Here is a 14,054-nt window from a genome sequence, read left to right on the forward strand (position 1 = left end):
CCATGCTTTCCTTGCGGACGTTGTCTCCAATTGTTTGGGGGCAACCCCTATTGCGCACATAGTTGAATGTCGTAGTTATGTTCCCTCGTTTGCATTTGGTGGCGTTTAGACTGAACTGCAGCGAAGGAAACAATCAATAGTATAGAAAACCTCATCAATCTCTTATTTCAAATCCACACAGTCAAAACTTCCATTTTAATTTCACCATTTTAACATTTTGGATTTGCGCCGGTGTATTGGGCACGAGGTACCATGGACAATGCTTTTGACAACCTGGATGCTGTGGGCTTCCTACAGATTTGGCAACATTTCGATGTTGACGGTAAGATCTTACTCTTCAATAATTGGAACTGTATGTCTTTTACTATTGATATTCATCTGTACGCTTATCAGGCAATGTTTTTCATCGAAAGTCTGTCCGCAAACTCAAATCTGAACTTTACACCATGTCGTGCAGATAAAACAATACAGGAATAGGGTTTAATTCATCTTATGTTATACATTCATTTGTTTTTAGATAATGGTTATATTGAAGGAAAGGAATTGGACGACTTTTTTCGACACATGATGAAAAAACTTGGGATGAGCGTAAGTAGGCAATTGTAGGACTCCACGGTTCCTTTTCCTTGTCATACCCAATGCATACTGTGTACTAATAACTACAGTAAGATTTGGCTACTAACATCCCAGAATACCTTAATTAGACCTACTTTGCTCTGTTTTGTTGGGGGCATTCAAGCGATGCCAACATTAGATAACCTCCGAATCCAATCATTAGTCCACGTTTTGTCTTTCATTGAAATGACATGAATTCTGTCAAAGTGATATTGTACAGGTAACACTGAATGAAATACTCAAACAAGTGCAACTACTTAATTGGGGAGCCCATATGTGGAATGTGTTCAAATGTCTCGGTGTTGTTCCTAAAGGATGAAATAACAGATGACAAAATTAGACGAGTGAAAGAAAGGTTCATGTCAGCTTATGACACCACAGCGGATGGTCGCCTGCAAATCCAAGAGGTATGTTTACTTGTATTTATTCATACATAAATTCTTCCCCTTTATTTGTCTATGGGTCATTTATTATTAAGTATACTTACAATCCAGAGAAGGGGGGGGGGGTAATTGGATTGTGATCAAAATGTCCTCACAACACCTTTTTGTGTGAAGCAGCCTTGAAACTACCTAATTGCTCCTTCATTTGCGTCATGTTATTGCCTTGCTTCATCTTTGCATTGTCTTGTTGTCATTGACCACATGCAATTAATTATGAGTTAATGTCAAATTGTCTAATTTTGCAACTCATTTCGGCTTTGACATTTAGTTTTCCTTGTCCATAGACTGTATTTCCATACATTTTATGTTGAAAGAGGAGTTATGCCTGTTGAAGCTGAGGGGACACTTACCCCTTAAATTGTAGGAAGAAAATACAGAAGATTTAGTTTATTTTACACAAAATTAGCCATCCGGGATTGAATAATGCCTGCCTGTGATTGTTAACTAATTTGATTGAACATAAATGTTCCAGTTGGCCACCATGATGCTACCGGAGGAGGAGAACTTCCTCCTACTGTTCCGCAGAGAGACGCCATTGGACAACAGTGTGGAGTTCATGAGGGTAAGATCAAAGATCCCATACAGTAGGAAGTGTTGCGGTCCAAAAGCATTTGACATATGCATAAAAAATACAATCCTATTATTGGTTGGGTAGTGTGTCCTATATTCTCTTGAGCACTTTCATCACAGCTAAATGTGCCTCTCACTCCCCAACAGATCTGGAGAAACTATGATGCTGACAGCAGTGGATACATATCAGCTATAGAGCTCAAGGTACATTCAAAGAATGCCCTTCTACTAATTTCCATGCTTTCAGTGAGACCACTGCCATGGCCCTCTCAGAGACATTGTCTTAGCTAGTTGTTGTCTACTTTCTAAGTAAGAATCAATGAGTGGCCAGAGTTGTTATTGTTTACATAGTTGATCTAGGTCTCTGACACGTGTTGCTTTAAGAGTCTTTTGGAAGGATGCCCATTATCCTCTTATGTGGACAGATCAATAGGGTTGGGCCGATTTTATATGATTAAACCGAATATCGTGATATTTGACGTTATCATGACGTGCAAAACGATATATCATAATGTGCAAGGCTATACTCCATTTGAACTTTTCAAATCAAATTGATTTATATAGCCCTTCGTACATCAGCTGATATCTCAAAATGCTGTACAGAAACCCAGCCTAAAACCCCAAACAGCAAGCAATGCAGGTGTAGAAGCACGGTGGCTAGGAAAAACTCCCTAGAAAGGCCGAAACCTAGAGAGGAACCAGGCTATGTGGGGTGGCCAGTCCTCTTCTGGCTGTGCCGGGTGGAGATTATAACAGAACATGGCCAAGATGTTCAAATGCTCATAAATGACCAGCATGGTCCAATAATAATAAGGCAGAACAGTTGAAACTGGAGCAGCAGCAGGCAAATCCAAACTGCCGTTTTATCAGGCTGTATCAATATGTTGAAAATTAAGTCTCTAAATTAATTAAATAAGCCTTATTGTTTTGCCATGCTAAGAATAATTCATTAGAATGCGGCTATAATATTGTAAATAAGCAAAAAAATTGCACTGTCTGGAATGATGTAGTCATTAACGGCGCGAAATGATTATATCGGCTGTCGCGATATTTGGAGTAACATATCATAGTGACCCCAAATTTCAACCAACCCTACAAGGCAAGACGGAAGTACTTTTCTTCGAATTTCCAAACACTTGATGGTTTCTCGTTTTATTGTTCACCCACAGTACATTTACTGAAGAGGAATTGTACAGGATGTACAGTACATTATACTATTTATGAACACTTTGATTCAGAAGTGTTATGGCATAGGAACTGACTTCTCTGGACTCCTCCCTCTTCCTGACAGCTAAAGCTCCAAAGCTTCTGCACATGTGCAGGATTCTCTACTTTGCGCATAATCTCTGCTCTGCTCATTTAATAAAGTTAGATCAAAGGTGAATCAATGTCTGCAAGATCACATAATGATAGTATTCTACATAACAGAACCGAATATAATAGCTTAGTATAACGTTACTATAAGACAAAAAAAACACCTAATTTGTTTAAGAGATTTTAGGATGATTGTGTGAATTGTCGCATTTTTCTCTCATGTGGCCAAAACTCAAGTGTGCGCCACCAGGCAAAATACACTGAGTGTACAGTACAAAACATTAAGAACACCTGCTCTTTCCATGACATTGGAAGGTGTTCTTAATGTTTTGTACACAGTGTATGTGCCTTAATTGAAACTAAGCACAGGTATGCTACAGTTTAACACCACCGGCTCTAAAATTCACTCACTGTACATAATTCAAAACTGAAGGCTAGTACAAAACAACACTGTATAACTCAAAAAGATCTAATGCATATCCCCATGAAACGTATTGAGATCAAATGGTTGGCCTGCAGATGCTGCAAGGGCGTTTCACCGGTAAAACTTGAGGAATTATCATTCACGTTTGACAGTGAGAAATGTGAAGGGAGGGTGCCAACCAACATTTGTGTGTAAAGTAGAGGTAAAGAAACAGATGAACAAAATGTGATTCAGATCTTCAGCTCTGGGGACAAGGGATCCAAGGGGGCGGGACAAGAGCGGTTACCTACAGATTTGCAGTCTATGCCTTTTTTATTATGTATGTATTTATCCTTGATTTGACCAGGGATGTCACATTAAGAGACCACTTTTTTTCATTCGAGACCAAGGCCCATGTTTATCAAGTGTCTGAGAGTAGTAGGAGTACTGATCTAGGATCAGTTTTAGATTCTAATAAATGGATCCTAGATCAAGATATTAAACCTAATCTTAGATCAGCACTCCTACGCTGAGACACTTGATAAATATGGGCCCAGATCATCCAGTTGGCCGTCTTCCTCTGTGTAACAGGGTTTCCTGCAGGACCTGTTTCTCCAGCACAAGAAGACCATCTCCCCCAACAAACTGGAGGAGTACACCGAAACCTTGGTAACAACGAGCCCCAGCTCCTTTATTCTATGTCTCCATTTGAGGGCTCTTGGTCAAGAAGTGCTAAATGTAGTCAACCTTTACAGCCAATCGTCTTCCTCTCCTGGGTCTGATGTGTGTGTGATCCAAACACAGTTGTCTCATCACAGATTGCCTTTGAAGAGGTTGAAAATAATCAAAAGGATGTAGGAGACGGTTATCTATTGTCTCTTAAATGAGTATATGATACCCTGTTCAATGGGCAATTCAATTTGGATGATTGGGGGAGAGCTATACATAGAAATGCTAATATGCCATTCAATGTAATAAGGAGTGCACTAAAGGAGATATTTCTCATTGATGTATGTAATTGGCGGTAATACCCTTGGTATTCACTCCCCTCTATAGTATTAGTAATTGGATGGTACTGTGATGGAGGGTGATCAGCTCTATAAAGATATTCAGAGGTGATATGATTTTCACTGTTTAGCCATTGTCATTGTGGACCATTTAATTAATTACTGTGTGTGTGTGCGTGCGCATGTGTTTTTATATATCAGTGTTGAGTAAAATATGGTGTGCACAACATGGGAAATACACTGGCATCATTTGAATTAGGTTCTCTTTGGTATTATTGTACAGTGTTACACATGACATGTCACCAAGTCAAATTCTGAGTGTGCAGTGGTGATTTTAGCATGTAAATCTTGGTGGGGCAAAGCCACAACACTAAACAATACATTCATTGCACTATAACGGTGACAAACGGTGCCCACAAACTGTTAGGGCCTACAGTACATAAAGTTGTCCCAACATCTTAGCACTGCTTGTCTGGCTGCGAAACAGTTAATTCAGCCTCATTTTCTAGCCTGTTTAAAAAAAAAACATACGGTGGCTGACTTGCATAAACAAATATGTTTTTTTACTGATAATTGAGATGTACAAACTATGGCATAAGAGGATGACGAGCGGATTAGAGGCAATTCATAATTTCAATTAAGACATTAATGAGCGAGCTACGATGGACGTTGTCAATATAACTATTTGTTCAGCACTTTTGAAATGTACAGCGACAGAATTCAGAACATGGGCCATTCTTAACAGTATTCTCATTGTCTGTACACCAAGTCAGAACAGTATGCGAAGTTATGAGGGAGGGACGGGACCAAATTATTAGGGTGAGGCACATGGGCTAACAGCTTACTACACAACATACACTTTGTTACTTTCTTGGCTACAGTATACATATCTCCCTGGCATATTACGTCATTTATGCAGCAGCATACAAGACATTTTTGGAGGCACTTTGTTGTGCTTTGCTCACTTGAACAGGAAGGTGGCGAGGTGGTCCATCTTGTGGGCTCTAGAAAGAAGCCTGACATCCCAACTTCGAATTCCGAGTTGGATGACCATTTAAATTATTTTCTGTGTTTTCCCAGTCACAGCTAGTTCCCAGTGGTCTTGAACTACCTGATGTCTGAGATTTCCCAGTTCCGAGTTTCCAGTTGTTTTGAACACAGCTGAATTCATGCTGCATTGAAAGCATGGACAATGTATTCAAACTTTTCTGGCCCATGTCGTTACCCTCCTTTTCGTGATATCCAATAGGTAGTTATGACCTTGTCTCATTGCTGCAACTCCCCTACGGACTCTGCAAAGTTGAGTGTCAAGCCACACCTCTTCTTGGCACACTGCCCACTTAACCCGGAAGCCAGCCGCAACAATGTGCCGGAGGAAACACTCGACCTGATGACCAAGGTCAGTTTGCAAGAGCCCGGGCCCGCCTCAAGGAGTCGCTAGAGCAAGATGAGAAGAACATCCCGGCCGGCCAAACCCTCCCCTAACCGGACGGCGCTGGGACAATTGTGCGCCGTCCCATGGGTCTTCTGGTTAAGGCCGGCTGTGACACAGCCTGGGATTGAACCCGAGGCTGCAGTGGCACCTTAGCACTCATGGTTGAATTTGTGATTTTCCGCTGGCTGCCCTACCCCCACAGAAAGCACTGAGCTAGGCTGAAAAACCTGCATTTTGGAGCTGCCCTACTCAAGAAAGCATTTTGTTTGCAGCTGTATAGCTCAATTATTTTTATTTTAGAGTTTGCAAACTGATATGTGACATGTATTAATGCCAAAACAATAACATGCTAAGCAGGTGGGGCTCAAAACAGGTGGGGCACTGCCCTGAATGATGCGTCGCCACTGTGAGTATGTGTAAATGTTCTTGGCGAATAAAGGTGATTCTGATGTGTATGTACTTTGACAAACTATCTAATGATTCTGATGCTTCATTCTGTTTATATTCCCAACAGATGAAGATGTTTGACAAAAACAATGATGGCAGGCTGGATTTGAATGACCTAGCCAGGTACTATTTATTTAGCAATTGTTCTCCTACATTGCTAGGTGGCTCTTATTGTGCCTAACTGTTTTCCTTCTCCCAGAATCCTTGCTCTGAAAGAGAACTTCTTGCTGAAGTTTGACATGAATGTAAGTATAACATTTGTTGATGAATTTAGCTGATAACTTGCAGTCAGATAAGACTTAAGACATTGTCAATACATGCTCCATCTTCAATTAATTACTGTAGTGATCATTGGCTTGAATTAGAGGAACAAAATTGTGGGTGTTGCGGTACCACTCTGTTTCAGGCTTGCAGTCAAGAAGACCGGAAGAGGGACTTTGAGAAGATATTTGCCCACTATGATGTTGTAAGTCATTATACGTTTAGCCACAACATAATTGTCTTCAACTTCAATTGGGATTGTAAGGTTGATGGTGATAAGCATATTAAATAAAATTACAGTGTTGCTTATGATTTGTTGTGATTTTACTGATGCTTCATTGGCCTTAATTATATTTAAAAAAAATATATATATATATATATATAATATCAGTATAAATGGGCTAGAACACACAGCTGTATTGGAAGTGGATCAGTACAGGGGCGTAGGCACAGGTGGGCCTGGGGAACCAAGCCTAAACACACATAACCAAAACACAATGTTTTTGTTTTCTTTATAATTGTTCATGCTCTTTACTTGTCAGTGTTCCAATTTGTCTTTTTACCTAAACATGCAAACACCATCCGATAGAATTCATAGCAAGCAGTTACTGGGTTAGTCAGATTTGCTTAAATATAACTGGCTAGATGACCTGTAATGACATTCACTCTCACTGGATGGGTTGCCAAAAATAACTAATTGAAAGCCACATAAGCAATGAATATGACTGCATTGAGGCATATGCCACTGTTCTTCTATGGCTATATGCACCATGCCACTGCCTATTTCATATGTTCATTTAGCAAACAAGACAGCTCATAATCCAGCCCTCTGGCAAAATGTGTAGAATAGCATTATATGAGCTATAAAACAGCACATTTTCTTCTGCTCCGTGGCAAAATGTGTAGAATAACATGGGATTAGCTGTAAAACTAAAATTCTTCTCTTTGCCCCATTGCAAAATATGTAAAACTGCAGGATGTTGGCTGCTTTTTTGGGATGGGGGCACCCACATTTCTGCAGGCCCAGAACAAAGATGTATTCACAGAACGTAATGCCTATTAAAGATATAGTGCCAGGAATGTATTTCATCATTAAGCTTCTAATGCCATTATTAACTGAAGTGGTAGTCCTGTTGCAGTGTCATGCTCCTCCGTGCTGCATGATTGTGGATGTGTGATGTAGTTATACATTATCCCATTAAGCAGAATTTAGATGCTGTCCTCTTTTATAATCTCCCAAGGCACATCAGGTGGTCGTCTTCATCTCTTTTTCTGAAGTCAGCCATTTTTGTTGTTTTTGTTAACAGAGTAAGACGGGTGCTTTGGAGGGTCCGGAGGTGGATGGCTTTGTCAAAGACATGATGGAACTGGTCACGGTAAAAAAAATATGTTTTGCTATACCTTAATCTACAAATGTACTTATGTTATTTAACTTATTATGTATTAACTTAGATATATGATGCTCCTATATTGATTCTGCGTTATTGTAAGTTATGGTTTCCGAATGTAGGCGTGGGTTGGGGTCCCACTTCTGACACCATGTTACTTTATTTGAATGGATGAAGCAAAGAGAATTGAGTCAAGTTAACAGAACGTCCAACTGTAGTAGACTGTGAAGGGCTTGAGCTGTGATTGGTATTGAGCTAATGGTTTGAATATGCTTCCTTTATACCCAACATAGCCTACCATTAGTGGAACGGACCTGGACAAATTTCGCAAGGTCCTGCTGGGCCACTGTGACATGAACGGTGATGGAAAGATCCAGAAGAATGAACTGGCCCTGTGCCTCGGCCTGAAATACTCCAGTTAATAGTACTAATTACCCTAGTTAGCACAACAGGCTAACTGCTAACTCATTGATAGCATGCCGCAATGCAATAGCTCATAGCTTTTAGACAACCAAAGAGCATTGCATGATGGTTGGTTGAAAGGAAGTTGTTGCATAGAGTAGACCCATTGGGGAATTTGTTTTGTGATCCTTCATTTTGTTTGACTGTATCTGTTGATGACAATTCTGAGTACCTTTGAGAATGTTGTGTGTGTACTATTTCGTTTGCACATTGCATACGCCTGCCTATAACTTGCAAAAATATAGTGGTGAAATAAGTATTTTGGGATTTAAGTTTTGGGATATTTGTGGGTTGTATTGATTTAATTACCATGATGGGTGCATTTACTTGTCAGAACTCTATTGTTTTTATGTGCAAATAATATGGTGAAAATAAGTGCCATTAATGGTTTGACATTTCACCTCCTACTTTAAATGGTATTTGTAGTACATTCTCTATCAACATGTAAGACAATGTAACATGTAATGCAATACAGTATGACAATCTCTGTGTCCCTGGGCATCTCTGTATGTTTCTCCAGTCTGTAACAACAGTCTGCAAACACAAGCTAATGCAGTTCTATTATTGAACTAATCATCACTATTTTCATAACCACAACTTGACTAATAGTACGTGTCTGGTGTATACCCATTGTATCAGAGCAGACAATGTTGTGAGCCTTGGGCACAAAGGAAAATATTGACACATGATGATGTCTGGGCTTCCATTCTCCATGATCTATTCTTTTGTGCAATAATGGATTTTCAGAGTTTCATTGCTTTAATGCTTGGTAACCAGAGCTTTTCAAAGGCACAACAGCCAAAATGCTATGGAAACAGATTGATCAGCAACTCAAAGCACCCATTAAAGAGATATACAAAGCAAATATGGTTGATAGAAAGTAGGCCAGAATGGCTTTAAAAGCTTTTCATATGTCCATTGGGTACTGTGTAATTCTGTGAAGCCAAGGCTCATAGTGCACTGTCACTGTTGTCTAGTTGGAGGCTGATGTCATTGCTAAAAGCCCCACCAGATGCCTGACTAAGGCAAGTGAAGTGTCTCTAACCTAACAGCAGCTCACAAGCAGGAAAATTACAGAGGACAGCAGTCAAGAGAGTCATTATTGTGTCACTTGCTGTGCCCTCTTTGAAGCTTGCTGTGCCTTCAAATTACTGACCACAGTATAGTTGTTTCAATATCCATACTGTATATTACTTACTTAATGAGTGTATATACTACATACTATTAGTTCAATTTAGCATACTGTAAACGAACAGTGTCCTTTCAGCTGAGCATACTAGCGCTTCGCCTTCTACCCGAAGTTGATGCTGTTGCTTTGCAACCTCTTGCTAGTTTATTAGCATAACAAATTACTAGCCAGACTTCGTGTGTGTTCGTAAATTCAATCTGGAGTGCCAGAGTGCCGTCTGGGTGTCGTCAGATTGGCCATTCGTAAATTCAGAGCGTTTCGCTCTCGGGGTGTACACTGGAGGTTCGGGCTGAGGATCAGGGTTGATCCAAGCATTCTGGCCTCACAACGGCTGTCAAACACCCAAACTAACTGGCTAACTACTTACAGACACATGAGAGAACACCTCACTCTGGTCATTTTACTCACCCAAGCAGAGCTAGTTAGGTAGTTTAATTATGCTTTTTTTTGCCGAAATTAACTGACATCGGTCACATTCAACAGGTGTTGAGTGTTTCTAAATTCATCAGTTATTTGCTCTCTGTGTTGAGTGTGTAAATCCATCCGTTTTTCGCACTCTGCCTCTAGCAGTCAGACGACAGTGCTCTGAAGTTGGAGTCGATAGCCCAGAGCAAATTTAAGAACGGACCTGAACGACTATACCACGCAGCTAAACTATGAATGACAATCAAGTCAATAAACGTTGGGTAGTTAGTTAAATAGCATGAAGTAAATATACTGGGAAGTTTGTTGTACTAGTAGCCAACTAACATTACAGTAGGTAGCTAAAATACCCGGCTGTTACATACCAAGGTAAAGACAGTTTCAGGTTAGATATTCGATGGCTTGGGCCCCTCTTGGGGCGAATCCATTCCAGGGCGCTCTGTCCTTCACAAAGAAAAGAGAACTCTACCCCCGGGCTCCCGCCAACTTCTCCAGGATCGGTCGCGTTACCACATTGGATGCCTCGTGGCGCCCGTCTCCGCCAGTCCGTGGACTTTCTGAAAGTAGTCTGAGGTCAGTAGGTCACATTACCAAGGATCTTTTGAGATTTGAAAGTTTGAAAAATTAATGTAAAATTGTGTGAGATGAAAATGGACACACTACAGGGTGTGCAATATAGAAGGGTAGTCAGTGGACATTCTGAACCTTCTTTGAGTCCAGTCGGTCACATGCCAAGGAACTATTGCAATTTGAATCATTGAAAAACATTGAAAATTCATGTAAATTGGTTGGCGATGAAAATGGACAAACTAAAGGGTGTGCAATGAGTAGGCTAGCTGAGTGTAGATTCTGAACCTTGTTTGAAGTCAGTAGATCACATGACCAAGGAGCTTTTGAAGTTTGAAAAATTAATGTAAAAACTTGTGAGATGAAAATGGACCAACTAAAGGATGTGCAATGTGTAGGCCCACTGAGTGTAGATTCTGAACCTTGTTTGAAGTCAGTAGGTCACATGACCAAGGAGCCATTGAAATTCAAAAATGTTAATAAATAATTTAAAGTGCTAGACGTAAATCGACGCAGAAAAAGTGTGTGCAATGTGTGTCTACCATTTTTTTTTCTCCCCAATTTCGTGGTATCCAACTGTTTTAGTAGATACTATCTTGTCTCATCGCTACAACTCCCGTACGGGCTCGGGAGAGACGAAGGTTGAAAGTCATGCGTCCTCCGATACACAACCCAACCAAGCCGCACTGCTTCTTAACACAGCGCGCATCCAACCCAGCCACACCAATGTGTCGGAGGAAACAACGCGCACACAGGAGTCACTGGTGCGCGATGAGACAAGGATTTCTCTACTGGCCAAACCCTCCCTAACACGGACGATGCTAGGCCAATTGTGCGTCGCCTCACGGACCTCCCGGTCGCGGCCGGTTACAACAGTCTGGGCGCGAACCCAGGGTCTCTGGTGGCACAGCTGGCGCTGCAGTACAGCGCCCTTAACCACTACGCCACCCAGGAGGCCAGTTAGAATCAGTTTTGCACCTGTTTTAGTTTTGGGAGTAATAGTTAAAGAACTATTGAAATGTGAACATTTTGATTTGTCAACATGTTGACGGTTCCGAACTGCTGTTTGTGGACGTAAGGAAAACTACAGGTGAATATCCATCAAATATCCAACCTGAATCTGTCTTTACCTCGGTGCGGTACATATTACTGTAATGATATGCGGTTCGTTAGGATAGCGTAGCTAACAAATTGTCAGACAACATAACGTGTAACGTAACTTATTTGAAAAGTCATTACTTTATGACATTGCTCAGCAATTTCTTATCATTTGTCATAATTAGTTAAAGCAACAAATTTGTATCCGCTCTCGTTGGACTTCGGCTGCATATTTTCCGTAATTTTCTTCAAATCTGAAACCGTGAACCATTTTCTTAAGAATTGCATTATGGGCCCTAAAAGCACAGAAATAGTGTCCATCGCTTTGGTGAATGTAGTACGACATCTGGAAACTTTTGCATGCTAACTGTATCCATACTATGACTAATAAGCATACAACGTAATCAAATTTACGTCACAAGTAGTATGGTTAGAATGAGTATTCGAACACAGTTCGTGACTTTTTCCGCTCTTAACTCAGTAAGAATGCATTAGTCATGCTACCCAACTCTTAAATTCGTACTTGTCCTGAGTGAAGTTGATGCTTTCAAAGCATTTAAAAGAAACATTAAAACAAATGGATATCGGTCATAGAAATCATTTTTCAAATAAATAGAAGATCAAGGTTACATAGAGGTACATAGACTGCTATATAACTATTCCGTTTTTATTTTATTTTTAATATTTCATGTAACCAGTTAGGAACAAGTTCTCATTTACAACTGCGACCTGACCAAGATGAAGCAAAGCAGTGCGACACAATCCCATAGAACATTTGTGGGCAGAACTGAAAAAGCATGTGCGAGCAAGGAGGCCAACAAACCTGACTCAGCTACACCAGCTCTGTCAGGAGGAATGGGCCAAAAATCACCCAACTTATTGTGGGAAGCTTGTGGATGCCTACCCAAAACGTTTGACCCAAGTTTAAAAAAAATTAAAGGCAATGCTACCAAATACTAATTGAGTGTATGTAAACGTCTGACCCACTGGGAATGTGATGAAAGAAATAAAAGCTGAAATAAATCATTCTCTCTACTATTATTCTGAAATGTCAAAATAAAGTGGTGATCCTAACCGACCTAAAACAGGGAATATTTACCAGGATTAAATGTCAGGAATTGTGAAAAACTGAGTTTATATGTATTTGGCTAAGGTGTATGTAAACTTTCGACTTCAACTGTAGTTGGGTGGGTTATTTACAGATGGGTTATGTACAGGTGCAATGATCTGTAAGCTGCTTTGACAGCTGATGCTTTAAGTTAGTGAGGGAGATATGAGTCTCCAGCTTCAGTGATTTGTGCAATTCATTTCAGTCATTGGCAGCAGAGAACTGGAAGAAAGGCGGCCAAACGAGGAGCTGGCTTTGGGGGTGACCAGTGAAATATACCTGCTGGATCGCATGCTACGGTGGGTACTGCTATGGTGACTAGTGAGCTAAGGCGGGGCTTTACCTAGCAAAGACTTATAGATATCCTGGAGCCAGTGGGTTTGGCGACGAATATGAAGCGAGGGCCAGCCGATGAGAGCATACAGGTCACCGTGTTGGGTAGTATATGGGGCTTTGGTGACAAAATGGATGGCACTGTGATAGACTGCATCCGATTTGCTGAGTAGAGTGTTGGAAGGTATTTTGTAAATGACATCGCCGAAGTCAAGGATCGGTAGGATAGTCAGTTTTACGAGGGTATGTTTGACAGCATGAGTGAAGGATGCTTTGATGCGAAATAGGAAGCCGATTCTAGATGTAATTTTGTTTTGGAGATGCTTAATGTGAGTCTGGAAGGAGAGTTTCAGTCTAACCAGACACTTAGAATATGTTGACAACTACAAATACCTAAGTCAGAACCGTCCAGAGTAGTGATGCTCGAGGGGTAGGCAGGTGCGGGCAGCGATCGGTTGAAGAATATGCATTTAGTTTTACTTGCATTTAAGAGCAGTTGGTTGCTACGGAAGGAGCGTTGTATGGCATTGAAGCTCGTCTGGATGTTTGTTAACACAGTGTCCAAAGAAGGGCCAGAAGTATACAGAATGGTGTCGTGTGCATAGAGGTGGATCAGAGAATCACCAGCAGCAAGAGTGACATTATTGATGTATACAGAGACAAGAGTGGGCCCGAGAATTGAACCCTGTGGCACCCCCATAGAGACTACCAGAGGTCCGGACAACAGGCCCTTCGATTAGACACACTGAACTCTTTCTGACGTAGTTGGTAAACCAGGCGAGGCAGTAATTTGAGAAACCAAGGCTGTTGAGTCTGCCGCTAAGAGTGCGGGGATTGACAGAGTCGAAAGCCTTGGCCACGTCGAAGAATACGGCTGCACAGTATTGTCTTTTATCGATGGCGGTTATGATATCGTTTAGGACCTTGAGCGTGGCTGGTGGTGCACCCATGACCAGCTCGGAAACCAGATTGCATAGCAGAGAAGGTACGG

The 14,054-nt window shown here is 41.0% G+C and overlaps 1 protein-coding gene across 1 annotated transcript; it reads left to right on the forward strand.

Annotated features, from left to right (window-relative positions):
• The first annotated feature begins 15 nt into the window (after positions 1–15).
• On the forward strand, positions 16–8,844 carry LOC109875801 (secretagogin). The gene is made up of 11 exons (XM_020468208.2): positions 16–322; positions 518–588; positions 930–1,022; positions 1,531–1,620; positions 1,776–1,832; positions 3,937–4,014; positions 6,302–6,357; positions 6,434–6,479; positions 6,641–6,700; positions 7,803–7,871; positions 8,177–8,844. The coding sequence occupies exons 1-11, from the start codon at positions 253–255 to the stop codon at positions 8,303–8,305; spliced, it is 819 nt and encodes a 272-aa protein (XP_020323797.1). The 5' UTR covers positions 16–252; the 3' UTR covers positions 8,306–8,844.
• The last annotated feature ends 5,210 nt before the right edge of the window (positions 8,845–14,054 follow it).

Source organism: Oncorhynchus kisutch, linkage group LG14 (assembly GCF_002021735.2).
Source record: "Oncorhynchus kisutch isolate 150728-3 linkage group LG14, Okis_V2, whole genome shotgun sequence".
NCBI lineage: Eukaryota > Metazoa > Chordata > Actinopteri > Salmoniformes > Salmonidae > Oncorhynchus > Oncorhynchus kisutch.